A 27843-nucleotide genomic window follows, 5' to 3' on the forward strand; every position below is an offset into this window, starting at 1 on the left:
ACCATGATCCACTAAGAAAGCGGACTGTGACTAAGGATTTATAAATATTTTATTGGTGGTTTTACTTAATGCTGAATGCAGACAATACAAAGAAATCGGCACTGAAAAGGAAACATTAATCTTTAAAAAGTGTAATATATTTACATATATTGACCAGTTTTATTTAGGTTTACAAACAAATGTAAAACTAATTCCAAAGCTTTCATTCTGAATATACTTTGGTTCTTTTTTTTTCTTTTTTTGCTATACCAAGTATGTTTAACTTTGTTTGTATCTAACCTAAAAGCAAGACTCTGCAAGCTGATCTTAAAACAAACAGTAAAGCAGGAATTTTAAAATAGCTCTTTAAGGGAGGATAAAGCCATATGAAAGAAAAAAACCTCAATAACAGATATATAAATACAAAGGAGGAAATACCAAGAAGCGAAAAGAATCACAGAAGTACCAATTCTACACTAACTGTAATTTCTGGTTCTAGCAACAATTCAACTAGCAGTAGCTTAGATGCTGTTGTTCTAGAAAATAAAGCCATTAATTCTTTCACTACAATTTTCAGACTTCACTCAATGGACAATTATTAAGCATTCAGATTCTTTTGTAATAACCTAAGAAGTGATTTATACATACAGAAACATTAACAAAAGAGGCCTTCAAACACACTGCTGAAAGCTGCAATATAGTTTGGGGGCCAGATATCAATGTACATGATGTTAGCAGTCAGAAAGAGTTGATGACACTCAGCACAGTATGGCTCAGGGCTGTTAACTGAGGAGTATTCCACCCATTCCTGCCGTAGGAGAATTACTGACGTAGATGGGACTGCGACAAAAAGTCTGACAGGCCTCTAAATAGGACTCCACATTAAATAATTATGATACAACTGTGACAACACAGCTAGCTTATAGAACTGACGCTTTCACGGAAATAGCACTACAGAATTCTAGTGACAATTAAATATGAGAATTATTTTCCCCTGCTAACTATTCAGTAGAAAAAGAGTTTGCTGACTACATTTTTGATGAACAGGATACCTCTAATATATACACCAGAGGAAATTAGAAAGTGAGCAAAGTGAACTCCTTAAGTTGATTTTTTCAGATACTAACAAGCAAAGTAGTTTATAACAAACCAGAATCACCCTAAAGCAAAGATTAAATCAATCAGTTTTGAAGGAAATATAGTTCCTTTCAAAAGTTTTGTTTGGTTTGTGACTAGACTTCAAAATATTGAAATAAACCAAACAGATTCTAACACTATTAATTTGCTATACAAGATTTTTCAAATGTACTCTAAGTTGAAAGGTTTTGCCCTCTCCCCAGAGAAAGTAAATAAAAAGAAAAAGGGACTCTCGCAAAAATAAACAAAACTAAAACCACCACCTAAACAATTCATAAAAAGAACACTTTTTTCTTTTTGGATACTTCAATTGGTCCAAGATCAGGATTTCTATCCAAAGGACTTCCTACCCTCTTCCCTTAGCTTCTATTCTCTAGTCATTTCCATGTTTTTATCAAACAGGCTATGAGTAGATTTTCTTAAGAAGTCAGGTTGAGTGAGAGGTAGCATTAGGATGCCCTATACTTGACTATAGTATGAAGTTCAAATGAACACATTATTCTTCTAAAAGAATTACAATAAGTAAAAGTGCATAAAAAGAAATGTTCAGCTCTCGCTGCCTTGCACTAAGAAAAATTTTCAGAAACTGAGAATCAATGTTGGGAGCCAAGAAATAAGCATTTGCCTCATCTCCTTTAGCTCCTTTAATGCACCAGTTCAGGCTGGTTTTCCACAAAGGGCAGCACTCCGCTCACATAGTAGGCAATGCCAAGAGACAGTAAAGCAATGACAAAGATCAGGAGCAGGACCCTCCAGAAGCCCAGATCCTCTACGAACTCCTGCCATGTGGTTCGAAAGCTGGAAAGGACTCCTTCACCTTGCTGTAGGTTGGGATTGAGGAGAGAATGGCTTTCCATGGCACTGTGGAAAGACAAAGAAAGACACATTTCACCCATTTCAAAAACATAAAACAGTAAATCATGTTATTTACAAAAGGCCAAACTTATAATACCAAAGTTACAAGGAAAAAACTGACTTATGTATATGCTCTCACCTACCTCCCTGATCATTCCCATATCCACAGTATCTGGACAGTCTACCCCGAACTATAAATTGAGAAACTGCAGCGATTATTTCTTGGTTAGTATCTAGCAGAATCAAATTAAAAATCCTAATCATATGTCCCAAGAGGAAGTCTTGACATAGGTCAAATGAGTTGTTTTCATCAAGATATAAACACACTTAATATTTAGAAGATTCAAAATGAAAACTCCTAATTTGAAATTTTATGAGAATGAAAATAAGCATTTACATATAAGTGTGTGAATGTAAATGTTGAATGAGAATTTTAATTAATTTTAGTTCAATAATCTGATCAATGAAGGAATTACTTCTTCAAATGTAATTTTGTAACAATGGAAGCTTATTTCTCAGTCTGATGTACATGTGGACTGGTCCAGTCATTTAGGAATTCTTAATAGTTTCTTCCTAGTGGTTTTGGCCTTGTCTTATAAAATAATATTGAATAAGGTAGTGCAAATACTATCAAAACACCGATTCTGATATTTAAAACACTGTCATTGAGAAATATGACCACCAGAGAGAAAACAGAATGTCTACTTTGGTATTTGAAGAAAGCACTATTATGAACTGAAAGCTTTATGAGATCAGCACCCATAGTTCTGTCACAACATGCAGGCCCTATAACATGGTATCATTTAGATTAAAGCCATAAAGATGAGAATCTTAGGCATGAACTCTCTATTAGTTAGAAAAGCTCATTACTATCCTTCCTATACCCCTTCTTTTCACATTCCTCCAACTATCTAGGCACAGAATAATGAAAACAACAAAACAATATCTTTAGAGTCTTATTTACCATGAACTATGAAAATATACAAAACTGGCAGTTTTTTTAATGCTAAAACATTATTTTACTTCTTGGCACTGTTAATGAAAGGTCCTTTAACCTTTATTGGTATTAGGGCTTCTCTAGTCACAGCCAGATGCCTTCCTCATGGGCCAGTCTGTTCAACATCCAAACTCTTTTCATATTAAAAATGCTTGCTCTCAGCCAGGCACAGTGATACACTCCTGTAATTTTAGCAACCAAGGAGGCTGAAAAAGGAGGATTGCAAATTCAAGGCCAACCTCGGCTGGCAACTTATTGAGATCCTGTCTCAAAATAAAAAATAAAAAAGGGCTTGGGATATATCTCAGTGGTAAAGTGCCTCTGGGTTCAGTACCAAAAATAAATAAATTTTAAAAATAAATAAAAGGGATGGGGAAGTGGCTCAATGGGATAGCACCCATGAGTTCAAACCCCAGTACTGGGAGGGTGGGGTGGAAGCAGCTTCATCTCTAAATAAGAGAAGACATTTTCAGTAGGGTTCTACAATAATATGAGAATTGTATATAGATGTTTATACTGTGTATAGATGTTCATAGCAGCATTATTCATAATATCCCAGACATGGAAACCAGACATGGATCTACAATAATATGGGAACATTAGAACAAGCAAGTTTCAAAGATTAGAACATTGAGAAGACCTGAACAAGTGTTAACCATAAGCAGATAAAGTTCAGGACAGGTTTAGTTTGACCTATATGAAGTTTTTTGACTGTCTAAGCTGACATGCTTTCATACTCAAAGATGTAAGATATCAAATGAGAATTCAGTGAGCACTCTCTAGGAGATCAAGAAGCTCAGCCAAAATCAGATTTTCCTTTTGGTACTAGGTATTGAACCCAGGGACACTTAACCACTCAGCCACATCCTCAATATATTTTTTTATATTGAGGCAGGGTTTTGCTAAGTTGCTTAGGGCCTCACTAAGTTCCTGAGGCTAGCTTTGAACTTGTGATCCTCTTGCCTCAGCCTCCCAAGTAACTGGTATTATAGGTATGCACCTCCATGACCAGCCCAATCATATTTTTTTAAAAAATATTTTTTAGTTGTCAATGGTCCTTTATTATTTTTTTTTAATTTATATGTGGTGCTGAGAATCAAACCCAGTGCCTCACATATGCTAGGCAAGCACTCCACTACTGAGTCACAACCCCAGCCTCCAATCAGAATTTTTGATAGAGAGGTTATCCGATGAAATGCTTTCCACTGTTTGGAGGCTACCTGACTCTAGTGTAATTGTGTGTGCGTGTGTGTGTGTGTGTGTGTGTTTAATCTTTATTTTTAAACATGTGTTATCTATACTTAACTCTATAATAAAAAAGAAACTAAATTAACCTTAGGATACTATGTAGGAGTAGAAAAATGTTATTCAACAACTTCATCTATAGGCCCTTATACAGAAGTTAGGTTATGTATCTGGGAACCCCAAGGAAAACACTGTATTAAAGCATTTAAAACCTTCCTTCATCTTCTGCCCTAGAATATGTTAGCACCCAGCTGAGCCATAATGCTGTATGCTAGCTAATCCCTTTAAACTTCTTTCTCCTACCTTTCTTGAGACATGATTTCACATGCTATAAAACTCATCTTTTAAAACTATACAGTTCAGGGGCTTTTAGTACATTCACAAAGTTGTAAACTATCTCCACCACCTAATCCCAATACGTTTTCTTCACCTCTCTAAGAAACTCTGTACCAATCAGTTACTCCACATTGCTCCTCCCCGAAGCTCCTTGTAACCACTAACCTACTTCCTGTCTTTGTGGATTTGCCTGCTCTGGAAATATCGTATAAGCAGAATCATATGATATGTGGCCTTGTGTGCCTGGCTTCTATGCAGTATGTTTTCAATACTGCCTCATGTTGGAGCATGTATCAGATTTCATCTTTTTTTGGTGGATAATATTCCATTCAGTGAACAGGTGACAGTTTGTTTATTCTTTCCTCAGTTGATAGACTTGTGGATGCTTTCCATGTCTGGGATATTATGAATAATGCTGCTATGAACATCTATACACAAGTTTTCGTATGAACATATGATTTCAGTTGTCTCTGGTATGCACTTAGAAGTGGAATTGTTGGGTTGTTTTCTAAAGTGGTTGCACTAGTTTATGTTCTGTCCAGCAAAGTGAAGGTCCAATTTCTCCCTATCCTCCATAACACCTATTACTGTCTGTTTTTTTTTTTTTTTTTAGTTGTAGATGGACACAATACCTTTATTTTATTTATTTATTTTTATGGGGTGCTGAGGTTCAAATCCAATGCCTCACACGTGCCAGGTAAGCATGCTACCACTGAGCTACAGCCCCGGCCCCCTGTCTGTGTTTTTGATTATAGTCATCCTAGTAGATGTGAAGTGATATTTCACTGTGGTTTTGATGTACATTTTCCTAATGACACTCCTTTAAATTTAATTTAAGCCTCAATCACTGCATTTGTACCATGACACTTTGGGGTCTAAATAAGGCAAGAAAGCTAGATAATAAAAGTATTAATGATTTAATTTTTGAAGAATTGGCTTTATGCAAAGGTGTAAATAATACAAATTCTCATGCTGAATTTAAATGACAGGTTTGTGAAAAAAAGCAGGGGTATTGAGCCACTTAGCAACTAATCACTTCTTAGTCAAGTAATTAAAAAGGAAAAAAAAAAAAGCTAAAAGTGTATTTCTGATAAAAAAGGATCCTGGAAACTGGCTATTAACAAAATAAAGGTCTCAAAAATACACCAAGTAAAAACACATTCTTGGACATTTTTCATAGTAAAGAAGCTTAAAATAATGTAATTTATTTTAGAAAGGTGAAGATAAATTTCAACTTATCTTAAAGGAACATGACCTTTAACAAAGAATAGTTAACATTGCTAAAGTGCTTACGACACTGTTGACCCAGAGCGTACAGGTGAGAGAAAAGGGCTTGCAAATGCATCTTTAACTTTGTTTATCTAAAATTTGTCAGTTTTTGATGGTAACATGAAGAGCATGAGAACTTTATTATCTTAAATTGCTTTAGGATAATAAAAAATGAGTAAAAGTATCTAAACAAAGTAGACCTAAGCTTGAAAGTGGCATTTAATGGTCCCCCGTAGTATACCAGCCAGCACAGAAAGGAGGAGGAAGGCAATCATGGGTGCAAAGAAATCAGATGAAGGAAGGTTGATGATGAAAAACATTTCATTTAGAACCTACAGATACCTGATCCCAATGGTCTAAGTGACTGGTGTCACACTAAAGTGAAGTCCTGGTCAACCAGATATTAAGTGAACAGCTGTATTTGTATTCTACAGAAAAATTTGGGAACAAACAGTAGTAAGCTCATCACCCTTCTCACCCCACTGTATAATGTAGAGGCCAAAACTCAAGGGTGATCCACCAAACTGCATGCTACTAAAAACTAGGCCAGGCCTACTGACTTCCCTTGTTGAGCCAGTGAGGCCGCACAAAAGATAATTTGCCACCTTTTCAAAACTTCCTGAACCATGTTCTCTGCTGCCTCCAGATGAAAAGTGATGAGATACTTAGGACCTCATCAGTCACCACATCTTAGCTTCAATTACTTAGAGAAACCCAACTTTTATTAGTTCTAACTCCTGTGAAAGCCACTTTCAATGACTGAATTGTGCATGTGTTAAGTCTTATCTTATTTTCCCTCTTCTTATTTCTCAATTCTACTTCCCTACCCTTGAAACTATCTTTTTGATCTTTCTAATATTGTCCAAGTTCTCAGTCTTATCTTTCTCTTCCTTTTTTGAAATTTGATTCTTTTTGTGATCTGTACTTAAAATTCTCAAATTCCTGTTTCCTTCTGTCAGATTCAGATTTTAACTACCTCTTCTCCCTTGTACTGCCAATACAGCAGGTGGCTGGCTGAACATTATGTGCATGGAGCACATAAGTACTTTCTGTTAAAAGCTTCTCAATTGTAATCTGAATTCTTAAAGACCTATATAGAGTTCAAAGATAAGTCAAACCCTGCACTTGAGAGCAAAGAAACCAAATTCACCGAGGTCCTACAAAAGATCCAGGTACTTAGTGACTTGCCCCTTAAAAAATTATATATCAAGTACCTTTCACTCTCAGCTGTCTGCATGGTCTCCAGTTTTGAGTGGGTTCCTCTGTTAAATCCTTTTACCTCCTGTTCTTCCAAAGATTCCAGCAATCTGATGACATCTTTATTCACTCCCCTGCGCTTTGCCAGAACTAAAGGAGTAGCACCTTGATGATTGCTAAGAAAATTCATAAAAATAAAGATATATAAGCAGTTATATTATCCTGTTAGTTCTTACTTGTTTAGATCTCAGTGAAGAAATGGGATCAATTAACTCAAAATTAACTTTGTAGCACAGCCAATGTTCAAGCCAGAAGCTGATGCTTGAATCAACCTACTTTCTTCCTTCCAGGGAAAAGGAAAAGGAGAATCCACAAGCAAAAGAATGGGTAAATGACAGTAAATAAAAAGAGAACATCTCAGAGATTTATGGGACAGTCTAGTTCTAGACTCACTGTTATTAGACACATTTTATGGGGAGAAAATATATTTTTAAAATCTTAAAAGAATTTTTTAAAAAGCTACTTTTGTTCACTCAGCTATTTAATAGTTGTACCAAGACAGAACCCTAACACACTGAATCCTACAGTTAATTCCCACCACATTCTGTCCTGCAGTAACAGAATCATTTACTGTCTTGTTCAGGTTCAGGAGCATTGCAGCATCAATAAACCAGGACAAGTAACTGTCACTTAAACCTCAAACTCAGTTTTAAAGGTGGCCTGACATCTTTCTCATTCAAGAAACAGGCTATTACTAAATCAAATAAAAACCCATTACTTCACCAAACTTCCTCAGTCCAAAGACCCTGAGCCCCAGAGAGATTATGAAGTTGGTACATTATGTGACAGAAGGCAAATGAACTTTGGAGTCAGGAACTAAGTTCACATTCCAGCTCTGTCCCTCATAGCTGTGTGATCTCCTCTCAACTCCTTCATGTATAAAATGAAGAGAACAAATTACTTTAAAAGCTATTGGTTCTGAAGATGAAATGAACTGCAACGTAAGCAACACAGTCTAGCTCACAATAGGTTACCTTCTTTCCTTCTTTCCCCATCTTAATTATGCAATTAATTAGTAGAAACTAGCCACAATTTTCATAGAAAAAATTATACTGCTTCAGCATAAATCTAGAAGTTAGTCTCTTGTTCTCTCACTTGCCTAACAAGATCTCACTGTCTTCAATGCTTTCCTGAACCTGTCATTACAACTGATCAATGAAGAAACAAAATCAAGACTCTTGAGATTAGACCACTGGTTTAAAGACTAATGATAAAAAATTACTAGACTTCAAAATCTACAAAGAACTTACCATATATCAATTTTGAGTCCATTGGAAACTAAGAATTGGATGGTATCCACATGGCCACAGAGGTGAAGAGCTGTGTTTCCTTGGTAATCTGTGGCTAGAAGGTCAGCACCAAATTTATGCAACAGCTGGCAGATGTCTACATTCCCTCGGGCTGCTGCAAGGTGAAGGCCTGTCCTGCCCCTGCTGTCACGGATATTTGGGTCAAAGCCACTTTCCAGAAGCCGTTTAGAATAGTTAAAGTCTCCATCAATACAGGCTTGTAGCAAGGGCACATTAGTTTGAGAAGAATCATTTACAAAAACGTAGGACATTGTTCTAATGTGAACAGAATATGCCTGTAATAAAATATGAGGTGAATGAGATTTGATGAAGCCAAACTGAATCAAGACAATGAAGTCAACCATGAAAGTACTATTTCTTACCCTCTTGGCCGCTTGCCTATAATAAAATTTCTTTACTGAACAGAAAAAACAATAAGAAAGTTATCAATTATATTTTATTTTTCATTAAAATATACCATTTTCTTCACATTTGTTAGATCAAAATTACAAATAAATTACTATGAAGCTCTGTTTTGCTTTTTACCATGTAAATAATTCTCTTTCATATATTTGCTTTTCCTTGTATTTGTGATATTTTATATGGTAAACAAAATTACCTGAATAAAAAAAAATTAACTTAATTGGCACTCAATAAGGACTTGTTAGAATGTTGTATTTATAGCACAAATTTCAAGTTTTCATAGAAGAGAAAAGTTAAAGAAAATAATAAACTGAATTTAAAAATTGGAAATATCATGAAATCAACACAGATTCACATACATTTTGACATTATCAACCCCATTGTGCTGTGTTGTGTGATCATCTCAATACATGATTTTGCTAAACTCCCACTGTCTGAAGACAAGAGAAATGAGAAAAAGTAGTCCTTCCTGGGAATGTAGAGGTGAGACAACAGCAGCAATCCCAACTGTGCCCACTGTAACATCTCTCTCTGTCTCTCTCTCTTCCCCTTGGTTCACTTAAGAAAAAGTTCAAGCTTGTCAAAGAAAATTTTACTAGGAAACTAAAAACAAACCAAAACAAGATAATATAAAAGCTGAGAAGAATGCATTTACAGAGATTTCTTTCTTACTCTAAGGTTACAAAAGCTTGGGCACAAATGGGCTCAGCTTGCATTTCTCAGGAGAAGTCTTTCTTTCTGGAACACTAAGGGAACTAACTGGATGCTAGACCAATCTCATCTTGTGTCTAAGCTCCAGGGCATTCAACAAAGTAGGACTGGCTGTGGATTCTGGTGGGACTGTTGGCCCACCCTCGTTTTAGTGTTTCTGCAGCAGAACCACCATCCGTCCAGGTCTGGGCTAACTTTACACTGAACTCTGCTGCTGCCGTGGGTTCTCTGGGGGAAGGAGAGGCAGTAACATAGACTGAGGCCCTGCTCTGATCCAGGCATCAACTCAAGGCTTTTTAATGAACTCTACCTAAATTTCCCAAACATTTCATGGTAAGGCTTATTATTCTTAAATTTCAGTGAGAGTCACTGTAGAATTTTAAGTCAAGGAAATAGTATCACCTTCTGCCATTCAGAAAATGACTTGGACAGCAGCATGGGGGAGCTGATTAGAGAGGAAAAGACTAAAGGTAGGGAGATCAATGAATAGGTTAATGTAGCAATCTGGGCAAGAAATGATGAGAGTCTGACCTAAGATAGCAGCAGGGAGGAGGGGACATCCTGGAGAACAGATGACTCAGTCGATATGACTGAGTGGATGTGATGAGAGTGCACCTGGTCAGGATGATTCCAAATAAGGGGAGAATGTGTTTATGATCAAGAATTATAGAGGTCAAGATGAAATAAACTTCAGATTATAATACTAAATAATGATTTTTTTAAAAAAATTAACTCCATGAAAAGAATTTACTCAATAAAATAGGAACCTGTTTTGGAGGGTAATATCCCCATTTTCCCCTATAGTATTTACTGGTTTGGATAATAAAAATAGGTTTTCACAAACTTTTGAAAAAATAAAACACCATATATCAAGTGCTTTTTGATAAGTAATATATTCTGTCTAAATTCTGTAAGAATAGATACTGAAAAAAGATCTCCTTGGTGTTTTGACTCAAATACAGTAAGAATTCTCATGACTGTCAGAATGGGATTCCTTTTTAGTGTGGGCTCAGTAAGAAGATAAGCCTTTCTTGTCTATTCAATTTTAGCTAAGAATAAGTGTAGTGAATTTTGTCACCTTCTTTGTCCCTGAGAAACTTGCAAACCTTACCCCCATGTTTGCTAAGCCCAATACAGATGAACAGTGTTGTTCATCTTGATCACAGAACTGAATCTCCTCTAACACGAGGCCACAGGTCACTAAGGGTTTCACATATTGTGAGGGAGTCCCCAGCAGAAAGTACTTACGCCAGGTATATGATAAGATCTTTCCTCCAGTGGCCACTCAACAGTTTCTCTGAATTCTTAAGCAGGTTCAACAAAAATATTCAGTAATGTGCCAGCAAGGATCTACATACAATAAAAAAAAATTTTAAGTTATAGCTAAGGTGTGGCATGAGAAAGAATGTGCTGTCTATTCCATACCGACAGACCAGTGGGGCCTGTGGGCATTCTCCAGAAAACCTGCGTGTGGCAGCAGCTCTTCAGGCTAGTGAAGTAACTGACCAGGAATAAAGCAGTGAAAAGCAAGAAAGGAAGGGCTTAATGTGGAGCTGCAATGTTGCCCACAAACAAGAAAGCATGAAAGAAGAAAAATCAAAATATGTGCCATCAACAGAGAACAAACTATGTTCCAAAAATATACTCGCAGTCATTTTGTTTGTTTATTTGTTTGTTTATACCAGGGATTGAACCCAGGGGCACTCAACCACTGATCCACATCCCCAGCCCTATTTTTTTTTTTTGTATTTTATTTAGAGACAGGGTCTCACTGAGTTGCTTAGCACCTTGCCGGCTGCTGAAGCTAGCTTTGAATTCATGATCCTCCTGGCTCAGCCTCCCAAGCCACTTGGATTACAGGCCTGCACCACTGCACCTGGCTCACAAATGTACTAGCAATCATTTTTTGGAATTCAGAATGCATACATTTTTACATTATAAATGGAGGCTGGCTCCCAAATCACACCACAAAAGCACTGTTTTACTTCTTTAAACTCTTTTTGAGGTGCTGGGAATTGAACCCATACATAGCCTTACACCTGGTAGGCAAGTGCTCTACCTAATTGAGCCACATTTCCAATCCTTAAAAAAGCTTTTTTTTTTTTTTTTTTTTTTTTTTGTACGAGAGATTGAACCCAGGGGTGCTTACCACTGAGCCACATCACCAGCCCTTTTTTATTTTTATCAGAGACAGAGTCTCACTGAACTGCTTAGGACCTCAATAAGTTGCTGAGGCTGGGTTGGAACTCCTCCTGCCTCAGCCTCCCAAGTTGCTGTGATTACAGGCATGTCCTACAATACTTGGCTTACAAAAGCATTTTTTAGAAATAAAATACTATTTTTGAGAGTGTGGAGGAACAGTGAAAACAGCCAAGAGGATACAGTTAAGAAAAAAATACTTTTATGTGGGTGTGGTGGCACTTGCTTTCACAGTGGGGAAGGGGGGAGAGACATAAGACATGGTCTGACTCTCCTGAAAGAGATTACCCTTAGGAGTGTACAACAGAGAGGAAGTTTTCCTGCTGGTTGGAGACTGTCAGGGGCTTGACCACTTCACCTAGAATACGAGTGGAGCTGAAATTCCTGGGTTCAAACCCTAGCTTAGCTACTTACCAGCTGTATGACTCTAGCACTCAATATGCAAGTTATTCTCCTTACCAGGCTGAGCACAATACTCTGCTATACTGAAGAAAGCTTGCCTAGAACCTCAATCCTTTAGTATCAGGGCAGCTTCTAGGATTGAGGAGATATCTAGATAACTCCTCCACCCCACCTCCCCACAAGAGTGAACTGGTTCCTGGCAGGGGAAAATCACCAGGCCTGGTGCATGAAGAGTCCATAGTAGAAGTGGCTATGCCCCAGAAGTATGCTGGTTGTTCACCAGGCTCCAGCATCCTAAGGGACAAGGCCTATAAGGGAAGGTGTTTGCGGACTGGTTCAGAGGTAGACACCCTGGGATTGTTAAAACATAACTGGGGGTCAGGTGTTGGACAACTGGTGCAACGTGACACTTTAAACTCATGCTCTGTGCAACTGCCCGACGGCCTTCATTAAATCAATCATCCTTTCGGATGAGGTAGCCACCTAGATCTAAACAAGTGCTCCTAATGCCAAACAGCTCTTGTCTGAATCTAAATAAACCAATGAGAGGTTTAGGTGGGAGCCTATAAGTCAATGACTTGATAGAAAGTTCTATTTAATATTCTTTTTCTTTTATTACTCAAACTTTAGACCCACAATCTTAGGCCAATTATTAAAACTTTAAGATTATATTCTATTTTTAAAAAATAATTTAGCCTTTATTTTATTTGTTTTTATGTGGTATTAAAAATTGAACCCAGGGCCTCACTCATGCTAGGCAAGTGCTTAACCACTGAGCTACAACCCCAGTCCTAAGATCAAATTCTTGATGGTTAGGATCTAATGGAGAGAAGATATTCTATTTAAATATATACTGTACTTTAAAGTGGTCTTCTATATCTACTATACATAATGTATTGATTTATTTTTCATTTTGAAAAGTCACTGAGAAAGATAAGATTAAGTGCTACATTCCTTGGTCCCAATGAACAAACTGCATTATCATCATATAGCATTTTTTTTTTCTTCTTCTTCTTCTTAAAGGGTCTAACTAAGCTGTTTAGGGTTGTGCTAATTTGCTGAGGCTAGTTTTGAACTTGTCTTCCTCCTGCTTCAGCCTTCCAAGTCATTGGGATTACAGGTGTGTGCTACTGCTCCCAGCTCCTATATAGCAATTTTAATCAGAGATCAAAGCATCAGACACTTCATTAAAATGCAAGGAAAAAATGGCACAGCTGGAGAGACCTTATTAGATCTTATTGCCTACGTTTTCTAATGTCAAAGAAAAGGACTAAAACTGAGAAAATGACTCATATATATTAAATGGAGCATCAAAATCTGTATTTTCTATACCTGAATGGGTTATTTTCATCCTTTTAAAAGGATTCTGTTGTGTCAAAGTATAGAATAACCACAAAGAACCTTGAAACAAGAATCATTTCAGATGAAGTCATTAAATCCTAACCACTAGTACTTTAGAATGACTGTTCTTGAAACCTAAGCTCCAGGGTATGGATATAGCTCAGTGATACAGATAGAATACTTGTGTGCCTGAGGCCCTGGGTTCAATCCTCAGCACTACAAAATAAACAACAGCAAACAACACCTTCTAAAAAGCAAAACAAACAACAAACACTAAGCTCTGCACATTCTCACAGATGTTAGGTAAGAAACAAAAAGTTATAGTTCATCTTAAACTAAAGATGGATTTAAAAAGACTGGAAAATAAAGTCCTATTAATTGTATGGCCAGGATTCTAATTCCTTGAGTTTTCTGTCCTAAATAAAGATAAACCATGAAAATATTTACTTTGGGTTCTTGAAAAAGAAAAGGGACATCCTCTTTCTGAAAGTGTAGTAACAAGTAAATTAAAAAGAGGAATTGAGACTATATCCTTTTAGGATATCCCAGTACTCTAAAAACATTAGAGGAAAGACATTTTTTAAGTAGAATCTTCTAAATTATATTTTCAAAGTAAAAAAATAATAAACATTCAACAAGAGCAATTTTGAGATAGAGCTGAATCCACCACTAACAGATATACTTTTTACTTTATACCTAAATTTGTCAAGAGTTCACACTTTGTGGTATATGTAACATTTTAGTCTACTTTGGCTGTGTCTAAAATTCCCACTATTGTGATTTTTTTTCAACAAGATATCAATTACTCCATAATTAAAATTTCATTAACACAGTAAAGGAGAAAATTAATTTGAAATGTGTGAATACTTTTTATAATAGGGGGTTCATTATGTAATAGGCAGTTCATTATGTAAACATAAACTTAAAAGTTCATATACTAATTAAAACTAGGTTAATCAGGTATTACTTAATAGATGTTGTTAGGAAATTAAGCTTAATAAAAAGAAAAAGAATGTTTTTTGTCTGTTATTAGTTGTTTATAACATTTTTGACACCTATTAAACTATTATACTGCATATACTAAGTGTTTTTCCTATGATAATTAATTTAACCCTTTCAGAAACCTTATAAGGTTAAGTACTAAAATTATCCTCATTGCATGAGTGAAAACACCAAGTTATTAAGTTTGTTTTGTAAGATTCTTCTTTACATAATGAATTAGCTTAGCAAACTTTTCTACCAAAGATTAAATAAAGGTAAATATTAGTCTAGCATATACATTCCAAATTAACTCCCTATAACCATTTCATTCAAAGTGAACTTCTTTCTAAACCACAGTAAAATACTATCCAGAGATGTTCTTCCTTTATAGGAAACAGCCTAGCACACATATTCTGAAGTAACCTTTTGTAATCATCTCATATAAAGTAAGCTTTTTAAAGTGTGTAAAAAAACAATAACATATTTGGAAATCTCTTCCATATGCAGGAAATAACTCATTTTTCTCAAGTATTTAATGGTTGACATAAAAAGAAAAACCTTACCTAAATTCTTCTTTCTCCCAGAAAAATAAAAAAACACCAACCAAGGATTTCTGATATATTTCTGTATAAATATTTGTTACTATTTTGTTTGAATTATTAAAGTTTAGTTATAATTCAACTTTTAGAAATCACATTAGCTTAAAATAAATAAATTGCTCGCAAAATTAATACTGCTTTTTTTTTTTTTTTTCTAAACCAGGGATTGAACCCAAGGGTGTTTTAACCACTAAATCACTTCCCCCAACCCTTTTTTATGTGTTATTAGAGATAGAGTCTCACTGAGTTGCTGAGGTTAGGTCTGAACTCGTGATCCTCCTGCCTCAGCCTCCTGAGTTGGCTGGAATTACAGACATGTGTCACCATGCCTGGCTGATATTTTGTTTTATTCTAATACTTTTCAGTATTTTGCAGAATCTTTATTATATAATTTTGCCACATTTAAAATTCTTAGCAAGGGATCTCCTCCCTAGGAAGTTTCAGTTTATTTATTTTGAGTACTGGGGAATGAACCCAGGGTGCTCTAGTACGAGCTACATCCCCAACTCCTTATTTATTTATTTATTTTTTTGAGACAGGATCTTGCTAAGCTTTTGAGGCTGGCCTCAAACTTCCTGTCCTCCTGCCTCAGACTCCCAAATTGCTGGGATTATAGGTGTCCTGGTGAAGTTTCTAGTTTATAATCTGTAACTATATAATGAAAAATTAAATAAGCATTGGAAGATCAATTGGAAGTTTTTTTTATACATGTATTACTTCTGTAATAAAGTTAATTAATTTTTTTAAAATGACATTTTTTTTTTTCCTAGAAACAGCAGTACGTTATTCAAATGGCTTAATGGTGCCACCTTGTGGCCTACCTACTTTTTGAGTTCAGCTTTAGCATCTGGTAAGTTGAAAAACAATAGGAGCACTTTTGGGCAACCCCTAACCCCTATCTAGTCCCTTGTATCCTACATAACTTTTGTCTCTTTTTCTTCTCACTTGAATAAATCCTCTTTTACACTCAAAAAAAAAAAAGGAGCACTTTGAAAGTTTTCTTCATTTCATTTCAGTTACTTATCATAAGCATCACTGATTATAAACTTGTGAAAATTCAGAATTCGGATAAAGTTAAATTTTTCTTTTAGAAAACATTTACTAAGAAAATTTATAGGATAAGTGATTCCAGCTATTCTAAAATCCAAACCTCATTAAAGTCACCTTAGCAGACTAATGTATATAAAGTACTAATTAATGACATTTTAATTCATTTATTCAGTGTTTCAAAATATAGGAACTACAATTTTTACAAAATTTTCCTTATTTTCTAAATATCTCACAAAATTTAAACCAGTTGGAAGGCACAAGATTGTGTTCTTGGAAGAAACTTAACTATTTCCTTGAGATATTGTAGAGCTGGAAGGGTCATCCAGGGTCATCCAACCTAATCTCTTTATTTTACTAATAAGGATACTCAGAATCAGAGAGCTGCAACTTCACAGGCTACAGTACTCATTACCCATCACCCCCAAGGTTCTAATCCTATACATGATTCACTATAGGAATATAAAGTATATTGCCTTCAATATGATAGCTTATTTTTCACAATTCTATTGTAATTTGACCCTTCTACACTCTAAATTTGTGCTAGGTGGGTGCTAGCATCCTTCATGCAAAGTATGCATTCTAGTGACAAGAGGATAGACAAGGGCCTTCCTCCCTGGATTAGACCACCCCACAGAGGATTTCTGAGGTGTGGACTCATATGTAAAGCTACACACATCACTCTAGTCTACTACATTTATGGCACAGGTAGAACCTTAAAATTCAGGAACTCCTTATATGCCCTTATTGAACCTACATTATACCCCAACTTCTAGTGGCCCTTGTAAATAAGTAGGACATACAATAAAAACAACAACTAGAGAGTAGACTAAGAAACCCAATTTAGCCAAATGACCAAAGTGGTATGTAGAGGAGCAAAAGCTATGTGATGGAGATAAGCTAGGCTTTTCAACAAATGATGCTAGAGTTAATGGACATTTGCGGTATAAGAAAACATACTTGGTCTTTGTTCCTGATTATAGTCACAGAGCTAAAAGCATTAGAATTTCTTCAGAAAAGTGTCTCCTGCTGTTTGTAAGAAGCCCTTTCAACTACACTTGAGTTTGTGCTAATGAGCTGTTTCATTAGCACAACCTTACCCTATCTATCTCCTGATTTGTAGCCTTTGTAACATTAAAAAAATACATAAAATGATCAAAATTTGACAGAAAAATTCGCTACATAGGGAGAAATTTCCTCTTTCTGCCCACTGGATATAATAAGCTTTAAAGATGAGACCCTTGCAGGAAGAAATAAATGGCTGATAAGTAAGAGAGCTGAGGAGTGCCTGACACCTTAAAGGGAGCCTTTGGTTCTTTTTTTGCTTTTGGCTAGGAGTAGTAACCTACTGGGCAGGCATCTTTTGATGCCCAGTAAAAAAAAAAATAGAAAGTCTATGCTTATAGATGGCCCTAGGTTCAAGAAAGAAAAATAGATTACCCTCACCTAGGTTTCCTAGCCCAGATTATGAGGATAATAGGCAGAAGTTGTATTTTTTGGCTAAAGTTTTCCTTAAGCTGTCACTTAGGAATCTAAGCAAGAAGTGGGAAACACCAATATTCTAATACAGAACTGACTCACTCAGCAGTCCCAATAGCTTCAGCAGAATAATGATTTTGAGTGGAAGAGCAATGAATGACAACAGTTTTCTTCCTGATTGAGACTTGGTGTCTCCACTAAAATGGCAGATCTGAGTTGGCTTTGTTTACATCTAGTACTCAGAGAGTTCTGAGAAATCTTTCAGAAATGGGAACAAACAATAATAAAACCCTATACTAGTTTCTCATGGAACTATTTTTAGACAGCTCAGAGACCCATCAGGCCATTGTGCCAATGTGGAGAAGGAAGGAGTAGTTAGTGACTAAGGATCTCAAGTTTTAATAGCTACATGGCTCTTCTAGACTTGCTGTATTCCAGGCATGTCTATTAAATAAATAGTTGTTGGGGGGATTTTGTACACTGTTAATTAAAATAGCTTGCTAGTTTTAGCAAATACAAGCCTCATTTTCCTTCTAGCTCTCCTCAATTTCTCAAAACTACTTAATATTTTGTCATTTGCTCTTTGACAAATACCAAGGAGACTGGAAATAATACATTAAAAATAAAAGTTCTATATGGCCTGAGGTAAGGAGCATGATAAACCATAAAACTTGTGAATTATTTTTAAGAAACTTTAAATGATTGCTACTCTGAGTTTTTGTTCTGGTACTAAAGAGAAATGCATTAAGAAAAGAATTATGATAGGCAAGTTGTTCTTTAAAATGCTATCAAAAGATCATGACTTCATAGTCTTCAAACAATAAATAGAAAAATAAGTTTCTTATTTTTTAAAAAATAGAACAAATTCTACTTCCAAAATTCACAAGTTTTGGATTTGGGGAAATGATCTATAGTATGAAATGTTTAGTTTCTTACATTGCAGAAAGTATACGAACAGACACAGCTAGGTATGATGGAGCATGCCTGAAATCCCAATGACTCAGAAGGCTGAAGCAGGAGGATTGCAAGTTTGAGACCAATCTCAGCAACTTAGCAAGACCCTGTCTCAAAATAAAAATGGGCCAGGGATGTGGCTTAGTGGTTAAGCACCGCTGGGTTTGTGACAAGGAAATAAACAAAAAAAAGCAGACACAGAAATAAGAACAAATTAAATACAAATTTAAGTTCAAGTTAAAATACACAATACCTTTATTTTTATGCAGTGCTGTGGATCAAACCTCACATGTGCTAGTCAAGTGCTCTACCACTGAGCTACAACCCCAGCCCTCAAGTTAAAAATTTACCACTCATGTTTTAGCATATTTCCTGTAGCAATACTAACACAAATGTATCTAAAATATTATCTATCATCTAATACCATGTCCTTCCATACAACTTCTGTCTTCTTTAGCCCAAATTTTAGTTTTTAATTAGCTTATTTAATGATTTTAGGTATGTAATTTATCCACATAAAAAAATAAACCCAAGAGTTCCTCAAACTTCTTAACCTCAAATACCTTTATCTCTACTTCACCTCAGTTGCCCTTACTTGGATTTTGCACATTTGGAAGTTAGTTCCACCACCCAGACCTTGACCCACAACTCCATCAGGATCTTCCATCTTTTCTACTCCCTTACACTATGAATTTTTCATTTGTTTCTCAATCTCTCCTTTAGCCCCCTTCTGGCCGCCCCAAGCAGGAAGAAATCTGCCTGTGCAACCGACCCTAACTCTATTCAGCCAGCTTCTAAGACAGATCACTGAAACTGTTCAGTATGAAGCCTTTCAGATTGGTTTCTTTCACTTAGGAACATGCATTTAAGAGCCAGTACATGACTATAACCCTAGCTACTCTGGAGGCTGAAGCAGGTTGATTCAATCTGAAGCCTGCCTGAGGAACACAGCAAGACACCACCCCCTGACACCTACCAAAAAAGAGAAAAAAGAATACGCATGCATTTAAGTTTATTCTATTTCTTTCATCGCTTGACAGTTCATTCCTCCATAGTGCTGAATATTACACTGTCTGAATGTGCCACAGTTTACTCATTCAACTACTGAATGGCATCTTGGTTGCTTCCAACTGTTGGCAATTTTGAAAAAAAAAAAAGCTACTGTAAACACCGTGGGCAGGTTTTTGTGTGGACCTATGTTTTTAACTCCTCTGCAAACAAAGATGGTTTTATTTCCTTTCCAATCTGTATAGCTTTTATGTCCTTATCTTTTCGTACTGCTTCATCTATGATTTCCAATATGGTGTTGAAAGGCAGTGGTAAGAGAGAACATCTTTGCCTTGTTCTTGATCTTAATGGAAATGCTTCAAGTTTCTCACTGTTAAGTATGGTGTTAGCTGTTTTGTCTATATGCTTTATCAAATTGATGAAGTTTCCCTTTATTCCAAGTTTACTGACAGATTCGGTTTTTATCATAAACAAATATTGGATTTTGTTAAATGCTTTTTTTGGCATCTACTTGATCATGTGATTTCTTCTTCTTTATTGATGTAATGAATTACATTGACTTTCAAATGTTGAAACTACCCTAGGAGACCTGGGATAAACCCCATTTGGTGGTGGTATATAACTTTTATATTGTTGAATTTAACTTGCTAATATTTTGTTAAAGATTTTTGTGAGTGCTTCCCGTCTGTAATTTTTTTTTCTTGCAATGTCTTTGGTTTTGGTTTAGGATAATACTACACTAACAAAATGAATTAAGTATTCCCTTAGCCTCCATAATTTGTAAGAGAGAGCTGGTACAACTTTTTCTTTAAATATCTGGTAGAATTCATCATCCTGGCACTGTTTTAGAAGAAGTTTAGTTCTTATTCAATTTCTTTGAAAGATACAGGTTTATTCAAATAGTCTATTTCTCCTTGTTTGAATTTTGATTGTTATATCTTTTAAGCAACTGGTTCATTTTATCTAAGCTATCAACTTTTGGGGTATAGAGTTCACTTCTTTTATTATCCTTTTAATGTCTATGGGATCTGTAGTGATGCCCTTTCATTCCTAATATCAGTAATTTGTGTTCTTTCTTGGTTTATTGATCTTTTTTTTAAAAAAACACAAATAGCATTTGGTTTGACTGATAAGTAACTTCCTATTTTTAATTTCACTGATTTTGTTCTAATTCTTATTTATTTTCCTCTTAATTTGGATTTTATTGCTCTTCTTCTAGCTTCCTAAGGTAGGAATTTAGATGATTTTACATCTTCTTTTCTCATACATGTTTTCAATGCTATAAATTTCCCTCTAAGCACTGCTTTTGCTGTATCCCACAGATTTTGATGTTTTCATTTTCATTTAATTAGTAATATTCATTTCTCTAGAAATTTCTTCAAGCCATGTGTTATTAATCTCCAAGTATTTTGAGTATTTTCCAGCTATCTTTGTTATTGGTATTTAATTTAATTGCTTTGTGCTCTGAAAGTAGATACTATATTACTTCTGGTTTTTCACATTTGTTAAAGTGAATGTGGCCTATCTTGGTGAATGTTTCACATCCTTGAGAAGAATGTGCATTCTGCTATTTTGGATGCAGCAGTCTAAGATGTCAATTATACCCAGTTGATTAATGGTGTTGCTGAGTTCAAATATGTCCTTAATGGCTTTCTGTCTGCTGGACCTGTCCATTTCTGATAGAAGTGTGTTAAGGTCTCTGACTAGAATAACAGATTCATCAATTTAGCCTTCCAGTCATACCAGATTTTGCCTCATGTACTTCGATGCTATTTCTGGGCACATACACCTTAAGGATGTTACATTTTCTTGAAGAATTGTTCCCCTTTATCATTATTCAATGACTTTCTTAATCTCTGATAGCTTTCCTTGCTCTGACTGAAATTATCATAGCCACTCTTGCTTTTTAAAAAATTAGTGTTAGTATGATCCCTTTCTCTATCCACTTACTTTTAATCTACATGTCATCAGATTTAAAACTTCTTTATTATAGACAACATATAGCTGGATTTTGTTTGTTTTTTGATTGACACATAATGTTTATGTATATTTATGAGGGACAATGTACAACGTGATTTTGACTCATGTATACAGTAGACAGGTATCTTGCTTTTTTGATCCAATTTTTTAATTGGTACATTTATGCCACTGATATATAAAATGACTATTGATATAGCTTGGTTAATATATTAGACAACATATATACTCATTACTATTTTCTACTCATTGCCTTTATTCTTTGTTCCTATTTTTATCTTTCACTCTTTTTTTCTGCCTTTTGTGGTTTTAATTGAGAATTTTATATTTTTCCATTTTTCTCTCTTAGCAAATTGGGTATTTAAAAAAACCTTTTGGGAGCATATTTTTATACAATTTTTTCTAGCTGCTGAAAGATCTCACTGTATTAACTGGAAGCAATATAATGGTACTGTCATTTCACATTGTCTGATTCCTTCAAAACTTAAAATATTCTCTCTCTTCTTTGAGATCTCTTTGACTAATTCCTTTTTCTTTTTCTTTTCTTTTTTTTTTTGTAGCAGAGTTTGAACTGAAGGGTGCTTAACCAATGAGCCACATCCCCAGCCATTTTTATTTTGAGACAGGGTCTCACTAGATTGCTTAAAGCCTTCCTAAATTGCTGAGGCTGGCTTTGAACCTGTGATCCTCCTCCCTGAGTCTCCTCCCAAGACACTGGGATTACAGGCATGAGCCACCACACCTAGCAACATTGATTCTTTATTTTACAGAAACTGAAATCTTACTGATGAGTTTTAGCTTTTGTGTCAAAGAAAAATTCTCAATTTGTCATCTCTTAATTTCATCAGGGTTATGTGAATCAATTTCAATACTGTCAATTTCACACTTTACTTGGAAACTCTGAACTTAGAATTATTTTGTAATAAAACATTTGATATGTATTAGTATTTGCAAAAATTATTTTTAAATAAACTACTGCTTTTATTTTTATAACTGGCTTTTAAAATACAATTTTTAAAATATGTCCACAATTCTTTGATATACCTCTGTTCAGTAGGTAGAACTTTATTCTGCTCCCTGTCTATATGGGCCAGATTTATTAACTCACATCTAACAAACAGAATATGGTGAAAGGGGCTTCCAGGACTAGGTCACAAAAGACACTGTAGCTCTTGTGTATCACTAGCTCTGAACAAGGCAAGATACCATGTTATATCACACTCAAGTAGTACTTCAAAGGAGACCATGTTGTGAGGCACTGAGTCCTCTTGCCTTAGCAAGGAATTGAAGGTTCATTTTGTCTTGGTTTTGAAAACTATACATTATTACGATTATTAGCAGTAGAATAGCTATTTTATTTCCATCAATCATTGATAAAATACTCCAAATCTAGCTACTAAGTAGCTGAAGTTAGAAGTAAAAATGAATAATAATGAGTGAATATAATGCTTTCAAATAATTTATATAAGATTCACAGCTAACTTCTCCCAAAGACTTGTCCAAACTTGCAATCCCCAATTCCTTTTCTCCTATTTGCTCTTGAAACAACACCAATCAGGTTTTCTCCCTCTTACTCTTGAAAGTACTCTGCAAGGTTGCCAATGACCTTCATATTGCCAATGGCAATAGTTATCTTCTAGTCTTCACTTCATCAGACTTGACAAATCAGCAGAAGGCAATACTGTTGATCACTTCCTCCTTGATAAACTCTCTTACTTTGGCCTTCAGCTCCACACTCACCTTCTTTTCCACCTACCTTCAAAAGCTTCTTCCTGGTCTCCTCTGAACTTGACTTCTTTTTCTTTGTTTTTGGTACTGAGGATTTAAACCCAGGGTCACTTAACCATACTCAGCCACATCCCCAGCCCTTTTTATATTTTATTTGGAGACAGGGTCTCACTGAGATGCTCAGGGCCTTGCTAAATTACTGAGGCTGGCTCTGAACTCTGAATACTTCTGCCTCGACTGCCTGAGCCGCTGGTATTACATCACATCTGGCTCCTCTGAACTTCTTAATCCTGCCCATTTGTGAACACAGAAAGTTCCCCAGCTCAATCCTCATTTCCTTAGATTATATCTCAGTTTCACAGTCTCAAATGCAGTCTTTCTACTGATGTGCAAATTTCTACTCCCATTTAAACCTTGCCTTTGAATTCTAGTCTCTCATCACCCATTTGAATAGGCATCTTAAACCTAACTAAATTAAACTGATTCCTGCTTCATCCACCTGCAGATACCTCTCCACCTTTGGTCTTTCTATCTCAGTATATAGCCACTGCATCCTTTCAATAGCTCAGGACAAAGGCCATGTCATGCTTCAGTCTTTCATTCTCTCATTCCAGTCAATCCATGAGCAAGCCTGTCAGCTACTCCTGGAATATGACTGCTTCTTACTATATAGTCCCCCTTTATCCATGGTTGCTTTCCATGGCTTCAGTTACCCAGGGTCAACTGTGGTCTGAAAAATCAGATGAAAAATTCCATAAATAATTCCTAAGTTTTAAATTGTGCACCATTCTATGTAGTAATGAAATCTCAAGCTCTCCAACTCTGTTCCCAATGGAACATAAAGCATCTTTTTGTTCAGTGTATCATCTCTGTATATGCTACCAGCCCTTTAGTCACTTAGTAGCTTTCTCAGTTATCAGATCAACTATTGTAGTATCAGTGTTGTATATGCTTATATTCAAGTAACCCCTATATAGTAATCTTCATCACTATGCCTATGTCATTCACCTTGCTTCATCTCATCACACAGGCATTGTGTCGCAAGAAGGGTGAGTATAGTATATCAGAAATTTTGAGAGAGACCACATTCACAAAACTTTTATTATAGTGTAATGTTATAATTCTTATTTTATTATTGTTTTTAATCTCTTACTAATGCCTAATTTATAAAGTAAATTTTTATCACAGGTATGTATGTATAGGAAAACACAGCAAACTTTATGTGGTATTTGGTCCCATCCAAGGTTTCAAGCATCCTCTAGAGGTATTGAAACATATTCCTCACAAATAAGAAGTAACTATGGTACCTCTATTACTACCACCTGGTCTAGGGCACTACCATTACTTGTATTACAGCACCTCCTCCTGACTGGTCTCTGTTTCCATGCTAGCTCTCACAGTTGATTCTGAACATAGCTGCCACAGTGATACTTTAAAAACATTGTCAGACCCCCCCCCCATTCCTCTGTTCAGATCCCTCTTACCACCTCCCTCCTCATTAGAAGCAAAAGTCAAAGTATTTACCAAGATCCATTAGGTTTCTGACCTCACCCTCCTCTCTACCCCCCATGCCCATCCCCATTATCCATCTGTTCAAACCCAATGGGCTCCTTGCTGGTCCTCCAATAAAACTGGCAGATTCTGGGCTTTTGTACTCACTTGATATGCTCTTCCTCTGATGGATCATGGTTATCCCACACTTCTTCACTTCTGGTCAGGAGCATTTTCTAGGGCACTAAGCCTTATTTTAAAACACATCTGCTCCTTCCATGGCACTTCCTATCCCCCTTAACTACTTTTTCTTCTTAGCAACTGTAACCACCTAACTGGATATATTTTAATTCTTAATTTGTTTACCATCCCTGCCTTATTCTGGTAGAATATTAGCTCTATGTGCAAAAGAAATTTGTTTTGTCACTCTTAAACTTTAGAATGGCATCTAGCCATGAAAGATAATCTGTATACATTTGCTGTTGAATGTTGAATGAATATTGAATACACAAACTCAAATCCTGAGAAGGCTAACAGACTTGGGATGCTATAATATCCAACCTCTTTCCACAATGGGAAATATAATTTCAGGTCTAACAATGATAGGAACTGTGAAAATCCTTTATCTTCCATATTAACTAATTCAATTTGCTCTAAGTAACATAGTGAAATTCTATTTTTTTAAATTTCACAGCCTCTCTCCAATATGCTTCAAAGAGCCTGTTAAATATTAACTTACTGTTATATCAAAAAATCTTTAATTTATTTCTGATACTGCTAACATAATATCGCAAAAGCTAAGTGAAATCATCAAAACTGATATGGAAACACAAGTAATGAAGCATGTTAACAACCAAACAGGTCTGTCTCTATTTCAAATCAGATTGTACTGAAGTAGTGAGGACCACAGTCCAATATTAACTTCATTATCACTATAATCCTCAGTGAGCAAACATTTTTCTCACTAAACTCCTTTTAAACTAAAAAGTAGTTGGTACAGGACTCTTGCTTATAGCCACGAATATTAAGTCTGAGAGAAATCAGTTTGGGCTACAAATCAAATTAGTAAGCAAAAATTACAGGGAATTACCATGTTTGGACAGATAACAGAAACAGACAATAGAATAAGGGAGATGAAGCTCAAATTCTGCTCATCCTTTGCCAGTTGTCTGACCTCCCATAAGTTAATTTTGACTGTGCTTCAGCTTCCTTATCTGCAAGTTGGAAATGGTACCTTATAACATTGTGCAAAAATTCAATAAAATTAGTAGTATTTAAAACACTTGGCACAACAATGACACAAAATAAGCACTGAAGATAGCTACTATTGTAATATAAAGAAAATCAGCCCCACGCCACTGATAAAACAGCTCTTTAAACCAAGAAGCTCCTAGGAAACCACTGTTCCCTGAAGAATAAAAAGTGTTACAATTCAATGGCACACGTTTACCTTATGTTTGGCAGCCAATTCTGAACACAGTGGAACGTTCTAAAGAATAAATGCCTTTTTCTCAAGGCAGCTGGACAATATGGAGAGAAAATGATCTGCTTCTTAGCACTGCATGTTAATTAGGAGTGGAGGTCTGTGATCACCTGAGGCCTAAGTGGAAAGTGTGCAAATCCTGTCTTATCACGGGCACTCCAGGGCCACATGCCATTCTGGACAGTGCACTCACATCTCCACAGCTTCCATTTACGGACTCCTCATTACTTTCCGTGATGATGAAAGCACCAGGTGTCCTAGGACCCGGGCAGGCTTCCCGCTGAAGAGCGCGTCCCCACCGCCCCAGGTCTCCCCATCGCGGTCGCGGGTGCACAGGACACCCTCCCCGGACAAGCACAACCATGGTCCTCAAAAGCAAGCATGAACCCTCGTGGACCTTTCCCCGGCCTTAACCGACAGCACAGCCCGCGGGGAAGCCCCCTCGGACCCGCGACGGCCCCCTCGGCCTGGCTCCCCGCGGCCACCGGGCAAGGTTCGGGGAGCCCGGTGCCTTCGCTTTTCAGGGCCCACGACCAGGTCTCAGGCCCGGCTCTGCGGGCCTGATTCAGGGCTGGCATGGGGATATCAGGGATTCCCGCCCAGGTACAGCCTCGGGCCCCTGGCCCAGTTACCTGTGAGACAAGCAGCGGCGACAGCGGCAGCAGCACCTCCCAGCTGGCAGCAGAGGAGGAGTTCGGCCACTGAGACAGACAGAGTGCTCGCCGAGCCAGAGCGGCCTAGCTGCACGGCTGCCGGCGCGCCCCCTGCAGGTGGGAGGTCTGCGCAGCGGCTCGGCCTGCTCCGAAATAAGGGAAGATCATCTAACAGAGGTTTATCCAGTCGAGCCCGGGAGCATTTTGCACTTTTTACCTCCTTTTCTAAGCGTACGTTCTATCCTCTTCATTAAATGGAGGTTTCAAAGGCAAGGGCGGTTTTATTAAGTGTTATAAGCATCAAAAAATAGTTGCTGGCTACTGGGCAAATCTTGCACAGAACCCAAATAGCAATAGCCAACTAATGGCTAATAGTTCTTATTCTAAAATAGGACCCATATTTATTTTTCAAAAATAGATTGAATGTTCACACCTCACTTTGTAGTAGTCCTTGACTTATTGCAACATGTGTACAGCCAAAACTAAAAGTGTGGTGGGAAGTTCATGACCCAAACATTCTTTCATTCAAAACTTTCTTCTTTTTAGTTGACTAACTTGGGTCCTACATCCAAAGACTTCCCCTCCACAGTAACCGTGCCTCATCTGAATTCCAGCACCACTCATTCAATCAAGCCACCCTCTAAGATGTCTCAGGTCCATCCATTCAAGGACCAGCTAGTTAGTCTACTAGTTCTTGGCACAATCATGTAAATGTTCAGGATTTCTATCAAATTTGAGGAGATCACAATCAATTTTTTCATATAAGAATTATAAGATCTCCAATCGAGGAGAGGAGGGAAAATAATGGGAGGGATGAAGGAAAGGAAAAGGGGGGGATGGGATTGAAATCAAATTCCTTGCATGTAGTATTTTGTCAGAATGAATCCAAATGCTATGCATAATTATAATACTCTAATAAAAATTTTAAAAAGAATTATAAGATCTCAGGGCCATTATAAGACCTCACATTTTCTTGTGTGGTGCCTAGTCATAAATATTACTC

At 36.5% G+C, this 27843-nt stretch overlaps 1 protein-coding gene across 2 annotated transcripts; it reads right to left on the bottom strand.

Moving 5' to 3' along the window:
* Positions 1–31: 31 nt before the first annotated feature.
* On the bottom strand, positions 32–26917 carry Ankrd46 (ankyrin repeat domain 46). 2 transcript variants are annotated; one of them, XM_015486342.2, is made up of 5 exons: positions 26820–26917; positions 10747–10848; positions 8326–8660; positions 7033–7191; positions 32–1977 (listed from the first exon to the last, which is right to left on the bottom strand). In XM_015486342.2, exons 3-5 carry the CDS (start codon positions 8634–8636, stop codon positions 1761–1763), a joined length of 687 nt encoding a protein of 228 aa, XP_015341828.1. In that variant the 5' UTR covers positions 8637–8660; positions 10747–10848; positions 26820–26917; the 3' UTR covers positions 32–1760. The 2 variants fall into 2 exon arrangements, with proteins under 2 accessions (XP_015341828.1, XP_015341827.1); XM_015486341.2 differs by lacking the exon at positions 10747–10848 and having other exon boundaries at positions 26820–26903.
* Positions 26918–27843: the final 926 nt, after the last annotated feature.

Source organism: Marmota marmota, unplaced genomic scaffold, assembly GCF_001458135.2.
Source record: "Marmota marmota marmota unplaced genomic scaffold, marMar, whole genome shotgun sequence".
Classification (NCBI taxonomy): Eukaryota; Metazoa; Chordata; class Mammalia; order Rodentia; family Sciuridae; genus Marmota; species Marmota marmota.